Source organism: Lipophrys pholis (assembly GCF_963383615.2).
Source record: "Lipophrys pholis genome assembly, chromosome: 12".
Classification (NCBI taxonomy): domain Eukaryota; kingdom Metazoa; phylum Chordata; class Actinopteri; order Blenniiformes; family Blenniidae; genus Lipophrys; species Lipophrys pholis.
In genome coordinates, this window is record NC_137641.1 from 18,657,559 (window position 1) to 18,682,885 (window position 25,327).

The 25,327-nt window shown below is 40.9% G+C and overlaps 1 protein-coding gene across 2 annotated transcripts; it reads left to right on the plus strand.

Moving 5' to 3' along the window:
- Positions 1-784: 784 nt before the first annotated feature.
- On the plus strand, positions 785-23,565 carry atp2a2b (ATPase sarcoplasmic/endoplasmic reticulum Ca2+ transporting 2b). Of its 2 annotated transcripts, XM_080477185.1 has the most exons (23): positions 1,177-1,426; positions 1,710-1,727; positions 1,817-1,899; positions 4,063-4,167; positions 6,394-6,532; positions 13,125-13,205; positions 14,001-14,086; positions 15,204-15,359; positions 15,454-15,595; positions 15,787-15,953; positions 18,149-18,237; positions 18,363-18,465; positions 18,564-18,695; positions 18,820-18,939; positions 19,036-19,254; positions 19,338-19,461; positions 19,568-19,779; positions 20,326-20,546; positions 20,645-20,847; positions 21,015-21,100; positions 21,209-21,342; positions 21,450-21,567; positions 21,739-23,565. In XM_080477185.1, exons 1-23 carry the CDS (start codon positions 1,309-1,311, stop codon positions 22,009-22,011), a joined length of 3,129 nt encoding a protein of 1,042 aa, XP_080333311.1. In that variant the 5' UTR covers positions 1,177-1,308; the 3' UTR covers positions 22,012-23,565. The 2 variants fall into 2 exon arrangements, with proteins under 2 accessions (XP_080333312.1, XP_080333311.1); XM_080477186.1 differs by lacking the exon at positions 1,710-1,727 and having other exon boundaries at positions 785-1,445.
- The last annotated feature ends 1,762 nt before the right edge of the window (positions 23,566-25,327 follow it).

Sequence of the window (25,327 nt, forward strand, 5' to 3'; positions counted from 1 at the left end):
ATTTCCTTTCAGGCCGACCGTACGGACCGTTAATCCCAAAATCTATCCAGAGCCTACGAAATATTAATTGATTCAGTAAAACATTTACTATAAAGTGAAAGAGCAGTATGTTTTAGGTAAAATGACTGAGTACAATTTTGAACAAATTGTCAGAAGTATCCATCAATCAAACTTTATTTCTGCCTTTCATACAAGAAAACATTGTTGCATAAAATACTTTACTTATAAAAAGACATACTACTAAAACCCCCACAACCAATAATCTCTCACTTCCTTTGAGGAAAAGCCGTCTTCACTTTATAACGAGGAAACATGGGAGGTAGTGCTTAAAACTCTCATTTTAAAAACAGGTCGATTATTTTCTATTGAACAATAGACGTGACTTATTTTATTACCTTTAATTCAAGAAAGCTTTTGAGTTTATCTTTTCTCCTTTTTGTGCCTCACTGTATTTTCATGTTCCATGTAAAAAAAAAAAAGACCTGCTCACTGCCTTGTGTCAGAATGGTGCTCTATAAATAAACCTGCCTGGCCTCATTTAAAACAGTTTGATACTGTGTACAGTATGTACTGATCAGATCACACTATTATTACTTATTTTTTTCTTTAAAAAAGGACATTTTCAGGCGCTCCCACTCTCTGAACTGAGAGAGAGTGAGAGAGCAAGCGAGAGAGAGAGAGAGAGAGTGAGCGAGAGAGAGAGAGAGAGAGCGAGCGAGCGAGAGCGCGAGCGAGCGAGAGCGCGCGCACTTCCGTTTGCCTCCGACCAATGAGCGGGTTCCACATGCGGACACTGAACACCGCATTCGACGAAGGGTCGCGATTGGTGCCGATGAAGACGCTGTCGATTCCGCAACACACGGTCACACGGAGCCGAGCTGCAACTTAAACACATGTTTAAATCATCCCTCCGGACAGGTCATTCCGGGGTTCGCTGCTTTAATAGAGAAGGAGACAACGTTATAGACGAAGCCGCAGTGTTGATATGACCGTCTCCCCGCACGGTGTCGGCAGAAAAGCTCGCGCAGCGCAGCCGGTGAATTGAAGCGGAGCCCGCACAGCGAGCTAGCGGTAGCCTGTTAGCTTCCCGTTAGCTTCGGAGTTGCTAATACATATTCGTCCACCGGCGCTGCCTCGTCTCAAAGTAACCGGGCAGCCATCGTCAGCACCGCGGACTTTGGCTCATTGTATTTTACAGTATTTTATTTAATTTTATTTTAAATTAATTCTCGTGAAAGGAGGGGAGCACCGTGACAGGTTGAGGTCGGGACCAGCGGACAGAGCGCTGTCCTCAAGTGGCCGTTCAACATGGACAACGCACACACGAAGACGGTGGAGGAAGTTTACAGCTTTTTTAACGTGAACGAGAGCACGGGTCTCAGCTTGGAGGAGGTGAAGAAACAACGAGAGCGATATGGACCGAACGGTGAGTGCGCCGTGTGCGTGTGTTGGTCGTTGCTAATATCCCGGTGTCATGTATGGCCAATGGCTCCGCTGGATCGGGCTATAACGCGGAGAGGAAGGTTGTTGACGTCACGCGGCGTGTGTCGAAATACAGACAGGCATCACTTCTGCTCCTCAACCAGGAATCAACACGATCGTCCTATTCTGAAGTGTAAATGCTACTGCAGCAACACGCTGCACGTTGTACACCGATATTAACCGCTTGTCCACCTTTTCTTTCTGTGCCTGGACGGGATGATCTGCAGAGCTGCCGGCTGAGGAGGGTGAGTCAACTTTTCTATGTTTGATATTTTCCCATTCGCTTTTGCAATGTATTGATATGGTTTTGTTTAAATAAAATCTTGTGTTTTAGGCAAATCCTTGTGGGAGCTGGTGGTTGAACAATTTGAGGACTTGCTTGTCAGGATCCTTCTACTTGCGGCCTGCATATCATTTGTAAGTGTTGGACCTGTGTTTTTTTTCAGCTATGCATGTGGTTGGTCCAGTGTTCAACCAATACACAAGAAAGTAGACTGAGTGAAATGAGTTCAGTAGTTCATATCTGACTGTAGCACTTCCGGAGAGCAAAGCCTCATTGTCTGTTTGCCCTGCTGTTATCAAGATTGTAGGTAGACACTTGGTTAACTTGTTTTCAATCCTTCAGTCAAGATAACAAATGAGTGGGGATAGGACTTTAATGAGGGAGCTGTTTACTTTGAAATCTTAAATACATGAGACTGGTTCATTTCCCTCAAAGATTGAGTACTCTGGATAAAGTTGTAAAGCTTGGCTTTCTGCCAGTTGGACATTATGAGTGTATCCGTGCCATGTTGGTTTTTTTCTTACAGTCTTACAGCCTTAACTGTCTGTCAGCCCTTAGTTTACATACAGACATTTTTGGATTAACTCTGTCATTGTGCAGATCACAGCTTGGCTAAAAAGCTATAGTAAGTGAAAGAGGAAGGCTTCCAGACGGGTGACACAATCCAGGTCCAGGGGATCTTTTCTACCTTCTTTCCGGTTTTTTATGTATCGTTCTGTTTTAAATAAGCAAACATGGTTTTGCTCTTGGCGCCGATCATCAAACATGGCAGTTTCCTGGAACACGATAGCAATTATCAGACTGTGGTAACCAATTAATTGTCACTATATATATATATATATATATATATATATATATATATATATGCACTGAAGTGAAGGTAATGTGCTCAGAGAAAATATTCCCACTTTGATTGGTTTGATTATGTGCCATGGTGTTGCTAGTATAAGCAGTATACCACTAGCGGCACATTCCAGATAAGACATAATGTCTCTAGTGATAAAATGGCACAACACAGTTGCAGTGGGTCCATTACAAGCATACCAACTACTTGTTTGGTATTTAGATGACATTTATGATACTTGTCTTTATCACACAATAATTATCACACAATAATTGTCTGCCACTGTGGTACATTCACTACCCAAGCACTTGAGTTCTGCTTTTCAATTAGCCATTGGTCCACTTGATGGGAATATCATCAATCACATCACAAGAAAAGCCAGCTTTGCTTTTGAATCACAAGCTGTAGTACAGTATGTTCCATATCACAGCATATGCTGTTATTTCAGTGTGACCAAAAAGTTATGTACAAGCATATTTTCAATTAAGGAATTTAAGAATGGTAAGGTTCTTTGGCAATGAATCGAAGCGGTTTTCTGATTGGAGTTGCCTAAATAGGTTCGAGTGAAATAGATGAGGAGGTGCAGTTGGAGTCTCTTTCGACACACTTCAGTCCTGGCACAGATTCTAAAAGAGGAGAAAGGGGTTACTACTCTCTGCTTCCTTTAACACACTTGGCCCAGTTTACATCTCTGGCAGAGGTTGGCTTGATATTTTATCATGATGATTAACTGCTTGCTAATAGTTGAAATCTTTATGCCAAATAAGTGTAAGTCGACGTGGACGTCTGGCACATTTACAGAGACTACTAAAGCCAGTGGAGAAGAGATTCTAAAACAAACCCTTATTATAATATTATATAGCTAAAAGCTGTGAAATAAAACCTCATGACCTTGCTATTCTTGCTCGCTGTGTTAAGTGGTATTCTGTGAACTAATCACAATAAATCCACATTAAAGTCACAGTTTACCATAAAATGATGAATATGAACTGAGTGGTGTCTGTTCATTTTCTGGTGCACCACATTTACTGGATTTGAATCATTGGGTAATATTTGATATGAATGAGTTGTGGAGTATGATACGACTCTTGGCTGGAGACAAAGTCGACTACAGGAGTAAGTTTGCTGAGGCAACAAGACAATCAGCTGAAAATAGCTTTGACCTTTCTGCCTTTTGTTTGTCCCATTCCTGTGGATGACGTAAAGTGGCGTGCAACATTGATTGCTGATTTTTGTGTGGATTTTGAAAGCCCTTTGTTTTGTCATTTATTTGTGCAAAAGTCAGGTTGCATTCAACTTTGTGATCCTGATTTCAGAATTGATCTTGTTTATACTGAAAAGCAGAGTGTTTTGCTATGCAATGCGAATCCCAAATAATTAACATAACATGAATGAAATTGTAATGCACATGTTTTGATTCACTCTAATTTCTTCCTGTTTGTTTTGCTCACAGGTGCTGGCCTGGTTTGAAGAGGGAGAAGAAACCGTTACAGCCTTCGTGGAGCCTTTTGTTATCCTTCTAATTCTTATAGCTAATGCTATTGTTGGAGTCTGGCAGGTAAGCACGCATTGCAGGTTTCACTCTTAATAATGGTCTCTAAAATGTCCATAAAGTGTCTACAACTGTAAAATGGAAAGTCGTTAATTTTATTGAGATAAAACCTTCGTATCAGAATCTTAATCTTTAATGTGTTGATTTATAGCAACCTGGGTGGGGCAGGTAGTTTGCTTGAGTATATTTTCAACTGGATGAGTCAACTGCCTGGACTTTTTTTGGTACAATAATGTCAACAATTGTCTTGTAAACATCAGTTCAAAGTGTCAGTGCATGATTTAACTGGTGGAGTTGGGACATGTTTATACATTCCTGACAATTATAACACTTGTGTGCACGCCCACATTTGGCAAAAAACCAATTAGTTAATTGGAACTGAGTAGTTCTTGGAAAGACAATCGCGTGTCACAAATGTGAAGTAATTGTCTTACCCTTAAACTCAATGAGAATGCGTTTGACCACTCCCAGGAAGTCACAGTGGGTCATTTGAAGGGCCTCTTTGATTAAGCGGAAGTCTTAACCCGGATGCTCTTTGTCATGCTACCTGAATAGTTGAGGGTCGCTGAGGAACTCACAGCAGTGACCTGTTGTTGAGCTTTGAACAACAAAGTGCTCACTCCACACCTAGAATGTGTCAGTGTTGAATGAAATTCAAATAAAAATCCTAACAAGGGATGTGACTCATTTGTTCTGGTGTTATTAAATGGCTGCTGGGAAAGTATAATACCTTGTATAGCTTGTGGTAGACTTGCTGAAAGAGGACACCAGGATGCTGTAGCATTGTGTTGATTGATTATTAGATCAACAGTCTCCATTAATAAGTGCTTGGCTCCATTTAATTTAAAGTGATCCGTTTGTGTGCCGTTTCCTGTTTTTCCTTCACAAGTTCACTGTGCAGTCTGACACATCCAGGATCCTTCTCATTATACCTTATGCAAATCATTCTACTCCTTTAACCTTGAAAACCCCCTGTTAGTATCTGCTAGTTTATATAAGGGATGGACAAGGCTTTAAAAATGCCATCGTCACTCTTGGCGGACCAGATTCCAACACAGTATTTTGACCACAGGGAAATATTACTATTATAGCTACTGACAATCTAACTGTTATTAATTCTGTAATAAAGGAGTTTTTGCTCTTCAAAAGGGATTTCTATGAAACCAATAATTAATGATGTAAACTAGCTCACAGGCATCAAAGAATTGTTTCTGGCGTTCAGTTTATAGTTGCAGATTATTACTGAATTAGATGAGGGCGTGTCTTTACAGACTTGAAGTTTCACTGCTTTCATGTTTATCTAGTGGACAAGTGGAGAAAGCCCTTGTCGATAAAATTAATGAACTCTTGGTTCAGGGTTAAACAATGAGGCAGTCTCCAAAATATTCCTGCTTCGGTTATCCTGCGTCTGCCGCATTAGCACGTTTGTCTGTGAAAGCCACCTGATGATTAATATTGAGGCAATGCTTGCTTTGAATGATTCTCGTACTTGTAAATCGCCCTGTATGTTTAGTCGTGGAAGACGCCTAAAAAGCTGGCAGGCTCTCAGCTGGATGGGTTTGTATGAAAGGCTCTTTGAAGGTCCTGCTGAGGCTTGTGGAGACGAGGAATTGTTAAGTGGCTGTTTGCCCTTGTCTTTACAAAGAAACCCTCGATGGATGTGGTAGAAGGGGAGGAGTGCTCTATCATCTCTTCCACTGCTGTTATGGTGGTTTCACCTGTAGATTGTGGATTTTTCTTCATATCTATTCGTAGCTTTTTTGCCATGTCCAAGCTTTTCTGTGATCTTAGCCACCTTTAATATCGGTGTCCATGCTGCCTTATCTTACTTAAAGACCTTAATTTCCTGTTTCTTTTGTTCCCGGTCTTGCCGTGTGTATTAAGTGCGGCCGTCCCACTATAAGGATTGGAGCTGCAACTGAAAAGTTAGATCCTGTTAGCCTCTTTGAAAAGAGCACCTCGTGATGACTATTTCAGTCTTTTACAACACATCCCATTGTTTGCATAATTCCACTCCACTGCACATCCTAGTTCACCTGTCACAGGCACTTTATATTTGTATTCCTCGCTTTGTTTATACAAGGATCACTTTCCGCTCCTTAATCTGTTAGTTGTGAATGTGAGTAAATTGAACACCTGACGAGTAACTTCCTTTATTTGTACCTAGATTAAGTAAAGTGCTTCATGTTTTTTGTGAAAATTGCTGTAATTTGACGTGTTTTTCCGTTGCAGGAACGGAATGCCGAAAATGCCATTGAAGCGCTCAAAGAATATGAGCCGGAGATGGGGAAGGTGTACCGCCAGGACAGGAAGAGTGTTCAGAGAATCAAGGCCAGGGACATCGTGCCAGGGGACATTGTGGAGGTTGCTGGTAAGATGACAAGTGTTGGATATCAAATTGGCAGTTTTGTGTCACCTTTTATGCAAAATGACACTTTAGTTTCCTGAATTGCACTCCTAAAAAACAGGTTAAGATTTATTATGATGAATTTTATTTTTCTACTCTAAATCCAGTCAAAGCAACTAAATCAGCTGCGACATTGACACAGCTAATATCATACTGTGGAATACTTTTTATTTAACAAATTAGGAAGAAAAAAGGGACTATCAAGACTAGAAAATTATGAGAAAAAGGAGGATCGACTGTCTTCTCCTCTGAAGTTGTGATTTTCCTTTCACATGACCAATTTATAAACTGGTGTCGGTTATCTGAAAATCAAAAAAAATGTGATAAGGAACTGAAGCTGTTTTGTAACAATGATCCATAGCGTTGTGTTACTCTTTACAAAGTTTGAAGCAAATGGCTGATCCCTCATCCTGTTCATCTCCCTTGACAATTGTCTTATGATTGTAGTACAAAGTGAGTGAAGTCGTTATGCAATAGAAGAGCAGAGGTCCAGTATGTTCCTCAACATTTCTTGGCTAACCTCAACTTGGAGAGGGCCACATATGTTTATTCCTTTTACGTCACTGCTTGTTATTTTCTCGGTTTTCTTACTGGGACTTTATTTTGCCTATTTATATCTTTCTTTTCTTTGCCTGCTTTTAATCATTCCCATTTATGTTAATAATGAAGCTTCCTGTGTAGGATTTGCATTGAACACATTGGACTATGACCAGAGTAAAGTGTTACACAGTATTTACATTGTTTTCAGAAGATTTAAGAAAAGATACTTGAACTTGAATCATTTTGCATTCCTCAACGTAATTTCAACTATTTATATCCTTAGACTTATTGATGGTAGACATGTAAAACTGAATACTAATGTTGGATAATGTTTAATATCTGTTTAATATCAGCTGTTTAATCGCATATGACAGTTTGCAGTCTCAATCTGAACCTGGTACTGAAAAACTATAATAATCAAAATAAAAAGTGATTGAGTAGTGTCCAGCCTAACTCTCGTCAACCATGTGGTTCTTCAGATATTCTGTCTCTGGTTTTCTTGTTTCTATCTGACCGTAATCCTCCACATGAAATGTATTTGACATATATGGTAATGCTTCAGACATTTCCTCATGATAATGAATCTCTCTGAAACTATTTGGTGCAGTGCTTCGACTACGATGCCATGTTCAGATACATACAGGTTTTTCAGTCTTTTTTTTAATCATGAGGTCATGAGATGTTAAGAGTTGTAGCCATGTCATTTGTGTGGCATCTGTTGCAGGAGACTATTCAGTAAGTGTATTAGCATGATTCAAAAGATTTAAGGGACTACATATAGATCTGGAGTAAGTAAATATCACTGTCGTCCTTCTTGTAAGTCCTCAAGTTTAGCTGCTGAACTTCAAATAGATTTTAATTTCTTTCCTGGTGAAGCAGGATAATGATGTAGGAGGATTAAATAGGCTAGCAGGTACATGGTTTATATCATTGTAGTGCTTTCCTTCACAGTCCGAGGTGGCTTGTCAAAGGAATTGCACAGAAGTGGCCGTTCGACTTGTCTGTGCTGAGGGTGCAATGCACAGAGGATATGCATCTTGCGCTGTAAGCTGTATTGAGTTTTTTGGATTACAGAGTGAGGGTAATGCCAATTCCTGTTCGCCGACTATCCGACTCCTTTTGAGCTGTAATGTTCAAGCCGACTCTCCACTCACTCCAAGCAAAATGTTTCCTTCTGGATTAGCTTGCTCGTCAAGTTTCAGAGTGACAGTTTTCATCAGTTCATTTTAAAGAGTGACTGCTTTCATTAACCACAGTTGTCTCTGAAGTGGGACAACTGCCTACTTTTCTGTCGGTGACATGACTTCCAGCTTTCAGCTTGATGGAAAAACATCAAATTAACTTAAAAAAAAAATCAATTTACTAAAAGGGGACATGGCCTGTTATGCATTTATAAATCTTTACCCGTTTCCCCATCATGATATAGGTAAATCATAGTAAACATGCCTAAAATGTTTAATATTTAATATACAGGTAACTTAATAATTGTGTTTGTGAAATGAGTGTAAAAGATCTCCTTTCACATGCTCCTTGTCAGTACAAAAAATGTCCTGCCATGTGCTTTTGTTCTGTCAAAGCGCTAATGTTGGAGGAAAGGGCTATGTCACCTGACACATCTATTAGAATCTATGACTGACAGGTTTCATCATAACCCTTTTCATAATCTGAGGTTATCTGCAAAACTTGACTGTCATTTTCATTTATTTAATATAAGTGTTTAAAACGGTGAGCTTGTGATGCCAAAGTTCAAATTGAGTATTGCGTCAGGATGCACATCTGGACTGCTGCACCAACCCTGTAAGCGAAGAGCTGGAATATAATCAATTTTATAGAACCATGACAAAGAAATTCACTTTAATTTGACTGCATTTCACTTTATTGTTCATCATACCTTGCCGTTGCCTGGTGAGTTAATCAGTCGTCCTTCACTGAGTTCTTTCTTCTGGCTTATTTTTGTTTCACCTTGCATTTTCTCTTTGGACCACAGAGGTGAGATTTCTCACCTCGCTTTTATTTTTGTGTCTGATACTTTTACCCCCTGCCTGAGGCTTATCATTAATGTTGTTCACGACCCTTCGGGAGAAGACAGCCAGGCAGGATGTAACAAGTTGAAAGGATATGGATTCAATTTGATGAATAAGTTGGGCTCCAGATGGCTACATAGCCAGATATCTTTGCTTGTGCTTAAGAGTCTGTCTATCGTCATCACCAAAGCTATTTGTCTCAGTGTGTACCGCTTGCTTCATTTTTGTCTTTCAGATGTTGTCGTTATTGAGCCATTGTTATAAGACACAAAGTTTTTTTCATTATATAATCTCAAGTGCGTTTGTGTCTGTTCGAGGTTTGTCTTGTGCCCTTCTTTTCCATTTGTGAAAAAAAGAGTCCCTGGAGGTCTGTTGGAACTCTTGGTCGGTCTCTAAAGGCTGGAAGCCTACGTGCTAGTGGATTAGGGAGCCTCGGTCATGAAGAGAGAAAATATACAACCCCCTAAAGACTCTGAAGTTTCTCTGGACCCCCCATGATGAGTAGTTTAGTGCGAGATACCCTGCATTGTAATTCAAATCAATTTATGCGATGCAGTATACTTCATTTTGTCATGGGATGCTGATTTCAAACAGATTTGGCATCATTTGCATCCACAAGAGTCAAAGGTTGTACATTTACACACATCGTGTGAGGGTTTGCATTGTGATAAGGACAGCGATTAAAAAGATGCAGATACATTCCATAAATGGTGTATGAAATCAGGTGCAGGCTGTACAAATTGATAGAAGCGTTATCTCTATGGATAAACAGTGTGACATCCGTCCCTCTTAAAAAAACAGATACAACAGATGAAGTTTGTGTTCACAGGGGAGAAGGATTAATCTCTATCCCAGAGGACAGTGTGAGAGCTACGCAGAGCCTGTTGTGGAAGATAAAGGAAAGATAGTCAGTTGGAGTTCAAACAGCTGCATGTTTCGGGTTCATCATGTTACATCAACTTTCTTTATACAAGTTCAAAATACTTGTGATCAATGCAGCTTCACTAATGAAGAGTAACTGTATCTGATGCACTGACAACAGTTTATGCTTATCTTATACCTTTTTCTCACAGAAAGTAACTTGTATATTGATTTTTCCAACGAGTCTTATACATTCGTATGAAAGTAAAAAAGGCTCGCTGCATTACTTCCCTGCTCATTCGTGTCATGTCATCACAATTGTTATTCATCAGCACCATTTTTGCTTGATTTTCAAAATAATGTACTCCTTCTTGGGCGGGGTCGTGGGTCATTATAATGTTTTGAAGACACAATCATGTCACTCTGGAGTGCAACCTATTACCAATTCTGTAAGATTAATGGTTCATCTTAACCCACTCCCATGCTGATTAAACACGTTCACACTCAACCTGCAAAAACCAAGAGGGTTTAGATGGGTCGTTTGCTGGATCGGTAGAAAAACCACTTTATACTGTTGCATGTTTCACTTCTTCTTTTTTTTTTTTTTTTTTTTTTTTAAATATTGCATCTTTGATTTATTACTGAATATGTTTGAGAGCTAAGATTCCCAAAATGTCAATTTATCACTACTAAGAGTATAATCAATGCACTCATTAATTGTACCACTAAATTGGTTCCATAATGTCTTTCTGTCCCCGGTGTAACCCCATTGTCGGTGAAAGTGGGTTAGTCTGCTTGATGTGACCTCACTCCCAATATGCACCAATGGGTGTTTTGCCACTACTCCAAGGCAGGAAGGAGGTTTTCTAATTAGTGACTTTTTGTGGGAACCTTCCCACAGGGCTTTGGGTCTTAATATATTTCCAGTGTCTGCGGTTCTTCCATTCCTTTGTGTGTCCTCCCTCGTGGTATGCTCGCACATCTCCATGGCTATCTACTGTCAGTTAAGTGGGGATCTAGTCTGAAAGCAGGCAGGTGATGATGAAGTGGTTTTGACAGTGTGTAGTCAACTGCAGTACCAAATTTGGTCGTACAGCATGAACTCAACACACAGAACAACGTGCTTTAGAAGTAAGCTGCGTAGCTTATGAAAGATCTCTAACAAACGGCAGTTTAATTTGTTACGTCGTCATCGAGTGGAGTTTCCTCGCTTCAATCTCTATATTATTAGTAATAAGCTGTCAGAAACTTTCTAAGAGTGACCAGTATGAATGAACTATCTTCACACTTCGACGCACACTTTGTATTTTAGCTGATGTGACGTTGTATGGGTTCTCCCTGCAAAAAAAAATAAATGCTTTTTTTTTTTTTTTTTCTTCACCATCCTACCCCCCCCCCCCAAATCAAGCAGCATGAATGATCAAAATAGTTTTCCCATTTTTGGATGCGTGTTTTAGAGCACTAATCTATTCCCTCTTCCTTATTCTCTCCCCCCCCCTTTTTTTTTATTTTCCTTCCTCTCCACTCAAAAGGGCCGTGTTGAGGCCCAGGGGCTGTCAGCACTCTGCTCTGTCCACAGAAGGAACTCTTTAAGAGCTTCTGGGTCATCGCTTTTACCTTCACCCTTTCAGTCTCTGTAATGTCTTACTATAAACTCTCAGTAATATTCCTTTGTCACAATGTGTTTCCCCCGTCTGGATTGTCATTCAAATGTCAACTATCCATTTTGGATCCAATCAGAACCCCTAACTGCCTTGGTGTTTTATTGTGTTATGTTATTGTTGTTCCATCCAATATTATTAAGCCTTTAACCCAGATGTGAACAACTGGGGACCTGCAGGTCACATGCAGTCTGTGTCCCCATATCTGTGGGACAATATCTAAATATGAATAATTTATTGGATTTACTGGTAATGGTAGCTGGATAGCGACTTAAACACATTTAAACCAGGTGTAAATCCAAACTTTACCGTCTGGTTCAGTCCAAGTTATAAATACATATAAACGCCTGCCTGTTAATTAGAATTACATGAAATAAGCTGCGAACAAATCCAAATTGATACGGCCGGTGATTTAAATTTGGGGTGAAAAGTTCTAGCTCATTTCTTAGGCAAACGCAACAGATTTAAGATCATAAATTTGAGATTCTTTCATCTCGCGTCCCAGCTTTTTGGATTCATTTCAATTTATACAGTCAAGAAAGAAGACTAACGGGACGGGTGAAATACACAGGCAGCTGGTCCACCATCAAGTATTAACATCCGATTGGTCGGGGCTTTTTAAAGCTCCAAACCTGTGTCCTCAGTCTCAGTATAATTCACAATTTTACAGCCATTCTTCCAATGGGACTGAGAACAACTGTGAAATCTTTTTGGTTTCTTTTGTGGGAGAGAAAAAACAACTGCGTAGAATCAGACTTTGGAGCAGATACGTCTGTTTGCAGAACACACTTCAACATGAAACCTTTTCTTCCTTTTAACCAGACCATAAAAGTGAGAGGCTCATTTACCAGCACTTTATCTGTGCAGATCAGACCAAACTACAGGTAAAAAGTAGTTGGACTACTTCCTTTGCGAGTGAAGCTAATAAATGTGTTTGGCTTTAATAGTACTTACTGGCTTTAGACAAAAAAAACACTTGCCTGATATGTGGTGTGTATTTACATTTTGCATTGGTTTTACTGGGGATTGCGAAGACTTTGTGTTAGTGGAAAGAATGAGTGGTGATCTATTTATGTCCAGTGCAGCTGATGAGTGGAACATTAATCATTTTTGAATGCATGACTTTCTCCCAGCCTTTCCAGCAAATAACTCGTTTGATTATTTCATTACTCCCAATGAGCATGAGCTGGATTAACACAGTGGGTAATTTTGTGCCTAAGAGTTAAACATGTGTGCCTGGTGATTTGTGCTTATTTAATTGCTTATTTATTCAAATATTTGCACTTTTTGAATGCTGAAATAATTCCAGTAAAAGGAGTATCTATTTATACGATTCGACTGTTAGTCGAATCACTATTCATCTGCTTGTGTTTAAAGCATCCTTCTACCTGTTGTCTGCTCCACTTAGATGCATTTAAATTGTTAAGCGGTATTTAAGTGTCTTCTGTTTTTTGTTGCTTCCCTCCACAGTCGGTGATAAAGTGCCTGCAGATATCAGGCTGTGCTCTATCAAGTCAACAACGCTGAGGGTAGACCAATCAATCTTGACGGGTAAAGTCATTTTCTATCTCTTGGAGCTCACTTGCACCGTCGATATGATTTCACTTTCATTGTGTCATTTTTCAGTGTTCCTGGATATCTTCCACATTTGTATATTGTGTTTTTCTTTTGTTTTGGCATTTTCTTGCTTTGCTTTGCTACCCCCTCTTAAACTTCGGTACTTGAAAAGAATCTTATCGCCTCCTTTTATGCACATACTTTTATCACACTCAAAAGTCATAGGTGGTCACTCACTACTATAATGAAAAGAAAATATGGGTGAAAGGAAAATAGATACGTCTTGGATGAATAATTAGACAATGAAATTCATGGAAAAGAGTAAAAAAATGGGGGGGGGGGTTTATTGACAGATGGTGAATGTCGGAGAGACGAACTTCATGTGAATCAAGTCCTTAAATCCCTTGTCTTGCTCTGCTGCCTTAATTGGTAGCAAATTCCACGGGATATTTTAGTGTTTGAGCTATTTTCCTCCTCTCTCCCCTTCCCCATTCATGGCCATGCTGCATGTCAAAGGCTCCCTGCTTTCAGAAGTGTGCAGACTCCATACAGCTGATTACACACACAGACACACGTTGTGAGCACACATTAGATGAGAGGGTTTGAAAGGCAATGGCAAGGCAGTATTTGATAATTGTCAGGCCTGCCCAGTCAGCTGAAAAAGCCTCTCCCACACACATCTGCCCAAAGTGTCAGCCAACCGTCTCAGCTGCAACTATATGCTCAGCTGTGTCGAAACTCCCCGTCTGCTTTCCAATTCTTTCTTCTTTTTGTTTTCTCTCCCTGCAGGAGAGTCAGTGTCAGTGATCAAGCACACAGACCCGGTGCCTGACCCACGTGCTGTCAACCAGGACAAGAAGAACATGCTCTTTTCTGTGAGATATTTTAGGCTCCTTAGTGTTATTTTACACTTTTTTTTGTGTGTCTGTGTCTGTGTGTGTGTGTCTGTCTGGCCCCCTTATATTTTGTGTGCCTGTCTTCACTTGTAAACTCAATAGTAAGCTGCTGCTTTCTCAGTCTTCCTTTTGTTGGAAGAACACCATATGTTCTTCTCTTTATCTGCTCCTGTTCTGTTACGCAATTACAACAATTTTGTTTTATGATACCGGCTCGGGAGCACCATGTCAAATGCAAACATAAGACAGACTATTTTGGAAAATTGCTGTAAGAACAAAAAGATATGTCAGCTCCTGGTGTTTGGCTGAGTTCTACTTGAAAAAAAGCACAGGGGCCTAAATGACAAGAACAGGCCTGTTGTAATTGGTGGACACCTGACTGAGCCAGTCAACGCCAGGTGTCCGTAACAAGCTGAATGGATGCAGAGCAGGAACAGCAGCTTATCAAAACCATGAAAAACGGCTTACGAACTGCAGATATATTTATATTGAGCAGAAATGAATAAAGTCATACCTCAGCCCTCCGTGGGACTTCTAGTTTATCATGTATAATTGTTTGCTTAAATGTACACCTTTAGTTGGATACTGGCCTCTCTGTTGTGTGTGTCCTTCACCAACAATTAACTTTTGATGACATTAAATCAGCTTATTCAGCTGCTTTAATTTTCTTCTTTAAAAAAAAAAAAAAAAAGTGACATCGACAAAAGCAGAAAACTCGCACAATTCATTCGGGACCTATTTTGTCAGGTTTTCTTGTTTTCCTTTTTCCTAACTATGTTTCAGTTTTTACCTGATTTTGGAAAAAAAACAAAACATTTCCTGCATGAATGAGTCACAATAATCATTAGCTGTTTCTAACAATTATTTATGGATCATTTTGCTGTCATTTTATTTTTGTTCTGTCTTTTGTTCCTTAAACTTCTCAGACAGTGATGGAAAGACTTGTGATGCATGTTGACTCTTGCCACATGTCAAATCATTTCTGTTTGTCTTCGACCTGTCTCAGAATAGTTGTAAAACTAGTTTCACTCCTTTTTGCCCAGAGGCATAGTGTATCAAGTGTTGAGTAACTTTTTCCACTGCTCCATTTCCACAGGGCACCAACATCGCAGCTGGTAAGGCCATTGGCGTCGTGGTAGCCACCGCCAGCAACACTGAGATTGGCAAAATCCGAGATGAGATGGCTTCAACCGAACAAGAGCGCACACCCCTGCAGCAGAAGCTGGACGAGTTTGGCCAGCAATTGTCAAAGGTCTTTAAACTCATGTGATATTTTTGAGTATCATTTTTATCAAAAAACGGATCCAAAATTGACACTTATAAATGATACGACTGTGTACTTTCAGGTCATTTCAGTGATCTGCCTTGCTGTGTGGATCATCAATATTGGACATTTCAATGATCCTGTCCACGGAGGCTCCTGGGTCCGAGGAGCCGTTTATTACTTCAAGATTGCTGTCGCCCTGGCAGTGGCTGCAATCCCTGAAGGTAAGCAGGAGAGTCACACAAACACAGCTTATTTATTCTGTGTATTCTATACTGTGTGGAGCAATGCTTCAAGCAATTTCCCTCTAGGATTAACGAAGTATTTGTATTCTGTTTTAAATCTAAATGTCTTTGTCATCATCTTTCTCATATTCATTTTTTTCCCCTGTGGTTTCCTTGATTCTGCTGTGCAGGTCTGCCTGCTGTCATCACTACCTGCCTGGCTTTGGGAACACGCCGCATGGCCAAGAAAAATGCTATTGTCCGCAGTTTGCCCTCTGTGGAGACCCTCGGCTGCACATCTGTCATCTGCTCTGACAAGACTGGCACGCTGACAACCAATCAGATGTCCGTGTGCAGGGTAAGAGAGCGATTGTAACAATTCCTATGCAAGTTTTCACCCTTAATTCAGACAACTTGTGATCTTCCAGTGCCAGCTGGAACCGTATCTATCTCATCCTATTATCTGATATTGCTTTAGAAGTAAATACGCTTCAGCTGCATCATTCAATTCTGGTTTTCATTCACATTCACATTCACGCTGGTTTTCTTGTGACACTATAAGGCTCCGACATTGTTTACTGAATATGCCAATCACAGCCAAACAAGCTGAAACGTTCAAAAGCACATCTTCTCACTTTGAGTCCTAAAACCTGGTTTAACATTTGATCTTCATGTATAAAGGTCGAGGGACTTTTTTGTGACGTGTCTCAATTGGGTGCAATTCACACAGACGTATGTTTTTCAGTTTTATTCATTACCATGATTTCTGATGTCTTAAATTACAGGTGCTATTACAAGAGTATTGGAATCTGCTATGATCAACTACAAAGTCTAAAAATAGGTATTGGTCATGTGGAAAACCAGTATATAAACACATTTATGCATACACTGATGTGTCTACTGGATTTAGGTAGAGATGCTTTGAGTCAATTTGCATTATAATGGAGATAACTGCAGACCTCACAGTTCTTTTGTATGGTTTCATTGAAGGGACGACGGGTACCTCTTAATACAATTTCTTAACATTATCTGGAATCAATCAAAATAAATCTAGCAATTGGTGAACACAGAGTTCCGCATGCCAGCACCATATGTGGCAATGCTAATTTATGACTTTGCGCAGCATCCCCAGGTCAACAGCACACTGAGAGGTAATTTAGTGGGTCTAAACACTACCCAGGCTGAGTGGATGGAGAAGATTAGCTTGTAAACAGGCAGAGATGAAATGAGGTTCAGAAGTATGTTGTGTGCATGTTTTCCAATCCCTGAGGAGCACAAATCACTGGATGCCCTCTCTGTTTACTGTGGACTCTATTGTGGTCAGAGTGTAGTTCTTGCTCTTCTTCCATCCTTTCATCGTTCTCCACACTGCTTTTCCTTCAGCCCCCACCCCCTGTCGAAGCAGCATGCTGATCAGTATGCAGTAGTTAGTCACTTGCAGCAAAACCAGTAGAGTTGCATAACTGACCTTGTGTCTCCTTCTGTCTCCGGATATCTTCTTCCCACCCTCATCCTGCAGAATTTCTGCGAATCAATCCTATGCTGAGCAATTTCAAATCCTCCTAAGTGAGTTCCAGTGGGATCATGGTGTCATTTCATGCCTGCTTGATGCGTTTTTGACAGATATAGTACTGCCAATGATATCTCTGTCCAAATATGGTACTACTGTAATTGGCTCCCTGAGTGACTGAAGCTTACAATTCAGTGTCTTGGATGTTTTGGATTATACCGTGACTGAAATCCCTGGTTTCTGGAAGCAGCTGCCTGAAAACCTCACTGTGCAAAATGGCATTCTCATATTTTTATCTGAAATCTATAGAGCATCTCTTCCCTGCTAGTGAATGTAGTGGCTCGGTTTTTAGTCTTGTGAAGATATAAATGCTGATTTATAATCGGGATGCATCGTTCTTGTTTTATCAAGGCACAGAAGCATTAGATTGTATGTAAATGTAATCCAGTTTTTAAAAAAAATCCTTGCGCATTTCCACCTCAATATTTCACTTTTACTTTCACTGTTTTTATGTGGTATAACTCACATGAACTCTGCACACTGCAACAAGACATCAATGAACCCTCCCCACCGCTGTAATATGTGTCTGCTTTTGCTCAGCATTTTATGACCATTTTATTAGTGTATTCTGTTCTCTCTCTGGTAGTCTTGTTTTTTTTCCCCATGTAGATTATGGTCTACTGCCACCTGGTGGACAAACCTTACATCTGCTTCTCAGATTCTGCAATTAAATCCCCACAATACAACAAAAGTATTGTCCCCCCCCCCCCCCCCCCCCCCCCCCCTTAGTCTACACAAGGTCATGGAGGCAATATAGACAACAAAGAATGTCAGACATCCCTGTCCTTTGAAACTTCCTCCAGCTTTTCTGTGTAGTCTGTCCAGCAGGTCCTGGGTCAACTTCATCAAAACATATATGAATATACCTGTGTATATGTTAATCAGTCGTATTCCAGGTATTCTCCCATGAACAATAAAGGATGTGCATGTGTGTATATGCAGTAATAATGCAATAATTGTTTCTTTATTTTTTTTGTTTCCAGATGTTTATCATTGATCGGGCTGAGGGCGACCACTGTTCCTTGAAGGAATTTACTGTGACTGGATCTACATATGCCCCAGATGGAGAAGTGTGAGTATTAAGTCGCCATGGCCTGTTTTCTACAAGTTTTAAAATTATTTAGATGCATCTGTGTAGGTAATGTATTGTAAAAAAAATGTGTTCATTTATCCTGTTCTATGAAATGCTTTGTTCAGGTACCAAGATGGAAAGCCAGCCAGATGTTCCCAGTATGATGGGTTGGTGGAGCTGGCCTCTATCTGTGCCCTCTGCAATGACTCCTCTTTGGACTATAATGAGGTTGGTAAAGTCAAGTGGTTCTCATGTTACAATGCTCAACATGTGTGTGGCATCATTTGATAACAACCGATCTGATCTGTCTGTGTTTATGTTCGTAGACCAAAGGTGTGTATGAGAAGGTGGGTGAGGCTACAGAGACGGCCCTCACCTGTCTGGTGGAGAAGATGAACGTGTTTGATACAGATGTGAAAGGCCTGTCTAAGATCGAGCGAGCCAATGCCTGTAATTCTGTACGTAACCTTTTGCTCTTCAAAGTCAATTCCTTATAAATATGCTGTTCTACTCTTGATTTGAATAGTTTCTTGTTGATAAAATACATGGAATACTCATTGCAGTTGGATCTTGTATATTTAGGTGATCAAGCAGCTGATGAAGAAAGAGTTAACTTTGGAATTTTCTCGAGAGAGAAAGTCCATGTCTGTGTATTGCACTCCTAATAAAGCACGCTCCTCTGTTGGAAAGATGTTTGTAAAGGTAAGAATTGCTGACAATGAATATCACTGTAGACTTTTTGGCTGTAAAATGTCCCGTTTCCTACTAGTTGATCCTCCGGTCTGTTTCTGACTCTAGGGCGCACCAGAGGGAGTGATTGACAGGTGCACACACATCCGTGTAGGAGGAAACAAAGTCCCTCTGACTCCTGGCATCAAGGAGAAGCTGATGTCTGTTATTAGAGAGTATGGAACTGGCAAGGACACCCTGCGCTGTCTGGCTCTAGCCACTCGCGATAACCCCAAGAGCAAAGATGAGCTGGTGTTGGAGGACTCGAATCGCTTTATTGAGTACGAGGTGAGAGACTGGACACACGGTTAAACATGTTGAATTCTGCACCGTTTTGCCACATTAATCTGGATTTTTTTTCCTTCATCTAGACTGATCTGACCTTTGTGGGCTGTGTGGGCATGCTGGATCCTCCCAGGGCAGAGGTGGCAGCCTCCATCAGGCTCTGTCGTCTTGCAGGCATCCGAGTAATTATGATCACAGGCGACAACAAAGGTCTGCAAAGAGTCACATCTGAGATCATTTAAAATAAAAATGTCTGCTGCTGGTCATGGTGTATATGGGAGCTTGAAGCAGTAATTACTCCCGATTTATCCTCCAGGTACGGCAGTGGCTATCTGCAGGCGGATTGGTATTTTCGATGAGGACGACAACGTTTCCAACATGGCTTACACTGGCCGAGAGTTTGATGATCTGTCACCTGCTGCGCAGAGAGACGCTGTGATCAAGGCCCGCTGCTTTGCCCGTGTTGAGCCTTCACATAAATCCAAAATTGTTGAGTTTCTGCAGTCCTACAATGAGATTACAGCCATGGTAAGAAAAAAATATGTTTTTACTCAATTATTGCGTAGTCTTGTGTTGTGCTGGAGGTTTAGGTCCTGGTATAAGGGAGCTAATTAGGTGACCCCGGCTTGTCCACTCTTCTAAATCCTACAGCGTCTGTTTTCGGTCCAATCAGAAAATGGCAGAGTGGACGTGTAAACACAGTAAAGGCAACTGCCAAAAACGATAGAAATGAAAGTGCTGGTCATAGTGGGAGCTACAATGACTTGCTACAGCCACCTAATACACCAAATTGATATGACTTCCAATTTACATACTTTCTCAGTTCCAAGTTCAACGGACTTATTTTTCTTTTCAGTGATGCAAAACCAACCAACACAGCATCAATTGCTTGTAATTTAACCCCAGTCTCATTCATGCTGCTGTGCCTAACATGAACTTTCTAAAATCATGTGTACATCTGAAAAATCTGGATCTTTTAAAAGGAAGGAGTTTATACTCTTTTAGTGTGTAGTCCTTCATTGATAATAAAAGACTGATTTCTTGTGTCTTGTGCTGCTTTTCGTCCTCCTCCAGACTGGTGATGGCGTGAACGATGCCCCTGCTCTTAAAAAGGCTGAGATCGGCATCGCCATGGGCTCCGGCACAGCTGTGGCCAAGACCGCCTCGGAGATGGTGCTCGCCGACGACAACTTTTCCACCATTGTCGCTGCAGTCGAGGAAGGCAGAGCTATTTATAACAACATGAAGCAGTTCATCAGATACCTCATCTCTTCAAATGTTGGCGAAGTTGTCTGGTAGGGATGAGACATTATTAAAAGGAAATCTTTCATTTTTCTTGTTTGTTTTGTTTTTTGTCCCGTCGTACTAATCAGCATGCTAATTGCTTCCATAGCATCTTCCTGACTGCAGCGCTGGGCTTCCCTGAAGCTCTCATCCCTGTTCAGCTGCTCTGGGTCAACCTGGTGACGGACGGCTTGCCGGCCACCGCTCTCGGGTTCAATCCACCAGACTTGGACATCATGAACAAGCCGCCACGCAATGCTCGTGAGCCCCTCATCTCCAAGTGGCTCTTCTTCAGATATCTCACCATTGGATGTAAGTTCAGTGAGAATTATTGTGGAGGAAATTGACCCGTTGTTTTCTATCCGTGGTTTTCTCGCTGCACATCCGGACTCTCCTTTCCATTCAGTGCAGGAGCAGCGATATTGTCTCTGAAAGCAGCCAGCTGTTGTTTGTGAATAACTGTTGGCTTGTGTCACAAGGTTACGTTGGTGCTGCTACTGTTGGCGCTGCTGCCTGGTGGTTTGTTGCTGCTGAGGATGGACCGAGGATCACCTTTTACCAGCTGGTAGGACAACAACATCTGCCCTCGTTGTTGTTCAACATACATCCACACATAATGCCATCAGCGTTTTTCCCCGTTTGTGCTAATCTGTTTTTCTTTCACCTGTTCTAGAGCCATTTCCTCCAGTGTGGTCCAGAAAACCCAGAGTTTGAGAATCTGGACTGTAAGATCTTTGCGTCTCCTTACCCCATGACCATGGCCTTGTCAGTGCTGGTCACCATTGAGATGTGCAATGCTCTAAACAGGTTCGTTTCAACACTGTTGGTACCAGTTAATACAAAGTTAGGTTATGCCTTACTTTCTTGACTCGATGGCTTTTAACGAATATGCATTTGTCTTTTTCGTTTCTCAGTGTGTCAGAGAACCAGTCTCTGCTGCGGATGCCTCCCTGGGAGAACGTATGGCTGCTGGGAGCGATCTGCCTCTCCATGTCTCTGCACTTCCTCATTCTTTACGTGGAGCCTCTTCCAGTAAGAGCTTTACCATAAGATCTGAATCATTTATTTTAACTCTTCACTAGTAGATTGTAACAACAAATGGTCAAAGGACAACAGGAAGTGGGGGAAAAAAACAAACCCCAGCCAGTGCAGCCAATGAGCACCACTGAACCGCAGCCTGACTAATCTTGCCTTTGCTTCCAGATTATATTCCAGATCACTCCTCTGAATCTGACGCAGTGGCTCATGGTGCTCAAGATCTCGCTGCCCGTCATTCTCCTGGACGAAATGCTCAAGTTCGCTGCCAGGAACTACCTGGAGCCCGGTAAAGAGCTGGAGAAGCCCGGCAGCTCCAAAGGCTGCGCCCTGTCTGCATGTTTGGAGGGAATCTCCTGGTCCTTCGTGGCCGTCTCCCTGCCCCTGGTCCTCTGGATCTACAGCTCCGACACTAACATGGCCGACATGTTCTGGTCCTGACTGACTTGAGCACAACCTCGACTCTTTTCCATTCCTCCCCCTCACCCTCACCCACTGCCATCACCTCCTTCTTTCCTCTCCTCCTCCTCCCTCCTCCCTCTCTCTCCCTCTGCCTTCGTAAATGTGCATAGCTAGAGTGTGTGCGCGAGTTTGTAGAGTTAGCGTGTGTGCGCTTGTGCGTGTGTACGAGAAGGACCAACTTTTAACTCACGAAACGTAACAAATACTATCAAAATGTTAACATTAGATAAGTTCTGAGTTTGGGTAGGATTTGTGAGCGGGCGAGGCTTTAATCGTGAGTGTTAGAAGAGCGTCACTCCCATAGCCGTGGACATTGTTGCTGGTTCGAATGAAAATATACTGTTGCCAGTTTTTCGTTTTCTTTTTTTTTTTTTTTTTTAAATCCTTTGGTTAAAGTTGATAATGCCTTTAAGGTTACTATTTTTAATGATGTTAGGAATCGCATATGTCCTATGTCACTACAGTAACAGCAAATTGTTTCATTTAGTTCCCCTCTTGATAAAAAGGAAATGTAAGACATTAGAAATCATATGATCTGTGCAGAGATTGAACACTATTTTATGCAACTTTTTTTTTATGGCTTTGTAAATTGTTTGACCAGCGTGGCTTAGACATACCGCCTTGATTTATTATTTTTGTTTGGTTTTTTAAATGTTTACCATTGTGTCTTCAGTATATATTCAGAACTCTTTCAGAGAGGACAAGCTCCATGTGGCAGAAAAGGATGGGGGGGGGGGTGGGGGTAAAGGTTTGGGACTCCGAGTGAAATGTTGTGAATGCTCAGCTAAAAAGAAAAAGAAACAAAAAAAAAGAAGAATCCCTGAAAAACAAATGCCGCATGTCCTGTGACCAAGCATGAACTGTATGTGGTTTCTCATTTCTAATTTAATTGTGTATGTCCCCCATGTTAGAGCGTAAATTAACTTCATGGATGTTTTTCTTTTTTTTTTTTTTTAATCTTAATGATTGAGAATAAGTCAGTTATGTCTGCACTGGGCAGAGCACAGCTACCTCAATATGATAAAAAAAAAGTTTTGTTTTTGCTCATCTCTAGATGCTTTTCCTCCACAGTCTAGCTAAAGTGCAACATCTGAGGTGTGCCCCTATTTGCTTGTTCAGAAAACAAAGATCAAATTCTTTTCATTCCCTCTTTAACCTTTTTAAGAATATATTTCGTTTGTGCTGATCTGTGACATACATAACTTTATTTGTGCTTTGGAGGCGGAACTGGCTGGGGATGCTGTATGCCGATTACCATCTCCATGACGTTTGATTCAAAGGAAACCTAATATTCAAATCTTTAAGAACTACTAATGCAGCGAGAACTCCAAATGGATCGAACATAAAAAAAAATAATAATAAAAAAAATTTGTTTGGTTTTTTTTTTTTTTACTTCAAGGAAAAATACACCCATGAAACCTTTGAATCAAGTGTTTTCTGTCTTTATTTAATACAACTGAAGCCCGACATTCTTCATATCCAGTGTTGTTTTGTATGTGCATATAATACTTGAATACAGATCATTTCAGACGTACGAACGCTTCGGTTTTCTTGGCACAACCTGGCGAGGCGGGAGCTATTAACAGAAACCGATCCGTGTTGGTTGTTTTGACTCTCGCGGGCTTTGTGTCGCCGCGTGAACGTCCTACTTTTGCGGCCGTCACGTGGGACTCGGGAGCCTGAAATGGTCAAAACGGCACTAATCTCAAAACATCATTTTGTGTGTGAGAAACCCTTCTCTCATCCGAAGCATGTCTGTTTGGGAGCCGAAGCCTGCGTTTGGTCACACTGTGTTTTGTGTTCCACATAACAACTGTGTGCTTTTCTTCTTCAATGCCTTCCACTGGCTCCCCTGTCACTACAGTGAGTATCCACTCGTCCTGCATACTCTTATCCAACACGTCAACACAGAATCCCGTAAAAACAGACGAGCCCGAGACATTCAATAGTCTCGTCATTTGAGTAAAAATGAATATTTTTTTTTATGAAAGTGAGCGACAATGGGTTGACCACATGTCACTATTGTGAATGTCACAGTGTGCTGTTCTTTTCACCCCGCTGACACTTTGCTATTTTCACCACACCGGCTCTTGTAGACAAATTCCTGTGGATTTCTTTATTGGTCAACTAACTCTCATTCTCTCTCCCCTTTCTTCTATTTTCCAGGTTGGCTCTCTTAAAAAGCTTCAGATAATTTGCTTGGGGGCGGCCTTAAAAAAACAAAACAAAAAAAACAAAGTTTGGGCTCGTCTCGACCGTCCAGCGAGTCCACTCACTCTGACTTCACCACACTTCAGAGGCCATGATGACCAGCAGTACGTACCCTCGCACAGGCAGAATGGACATGTAGACCAAACATGTGAGGGTATACTCAGAAAATATATACACATATAAAAGGTGGAGCACATGACCACACATACACACTTCTTTACACACTTATACCTCCGTGTGCAGATGTTAAATTCTTTTTTTTTCTTTTTTCTTTTTTGAAGTTTTTTGTGTGCAGGGGAGTTTAAATGCCCTCGGTGATCCTTCTTGCATGAAGAACTTGTTTCCGACTTTCATGGTAGCTTGTCACCAGATTTTTAGAAACACTGGGTTTGAATGGTCTTAGCTGTACATCAATGTACAATTACATCCATGCATGCGTTTCAGCTGTACGTAGGCTTTGCGATTTGTATTTATAGATTCTAATGTATAATACCTAAATGACATTAAGATGGTTTTCAGATGGATATATCAGATATTGGGTAATCACTGTTTTTATTGTAACGGTTTGGGTAATTTGCACAATTTTAGACATGGATTAATGACTCATGCTGAACATGACTGTGCTCTACTTGAGGTTCTTGTTTTTAATTTTTTCAACCTTTCCCTTAAACGGTTAGTAGTTGTAGATTATTCAGCAATCCCTTTCCTTTCATGACTTTAGTCCTCGGAGTACGACAGACTGACACTGATTCATTGGTAATCCTGCAATACAAGTGTTCTCTTCTCTGATTGCCTCTGCTTTATCATAGTCATATTTATCAACTGCTGTAAAACTGTGATCTAATGTGGGGGGATTCATACGGTCTCCTCAGTGAGACCCGGTGGAAGAACAATAGTTACCATATGTAGAATAAGAGGATCATTATTGAAGACTAATAATGATTGTACATTCATTACTGAGGTTGTGGTTTCAGGTAAATAAAATAATATAGTATTTGATTTGTGTCGTCTCGTTTCATTGCGCCAAGTGAGGTGGGAAATGGAATTGTCACTTTGTGGAGGGGCGGAAAGGCAGTCTGCACCC

Coding starts and splice junctions, on each gene's coding strand:
- atp2a2b (XM_080477185.1), top strand. CDS start 1,309: ATGGACAACGCACACACGAAGACGGTGGAGGAAGTTTACAGCTTTTTT. Junction 1,900..4,062: donor TTGCGGCCTGCATATCATTT/GTAAGTGTTGGA, acceptor TTTTGCTCACAG/GTGCTGGCCTGGTTTGAAGA. Junction 18,466..18,563: donor CCTCTTTGGACTATAATGAG/GTTGGTAAAGTC, acceptor TTATGTTCGTAG/ACCAAAGGTGTGTATGAGAA.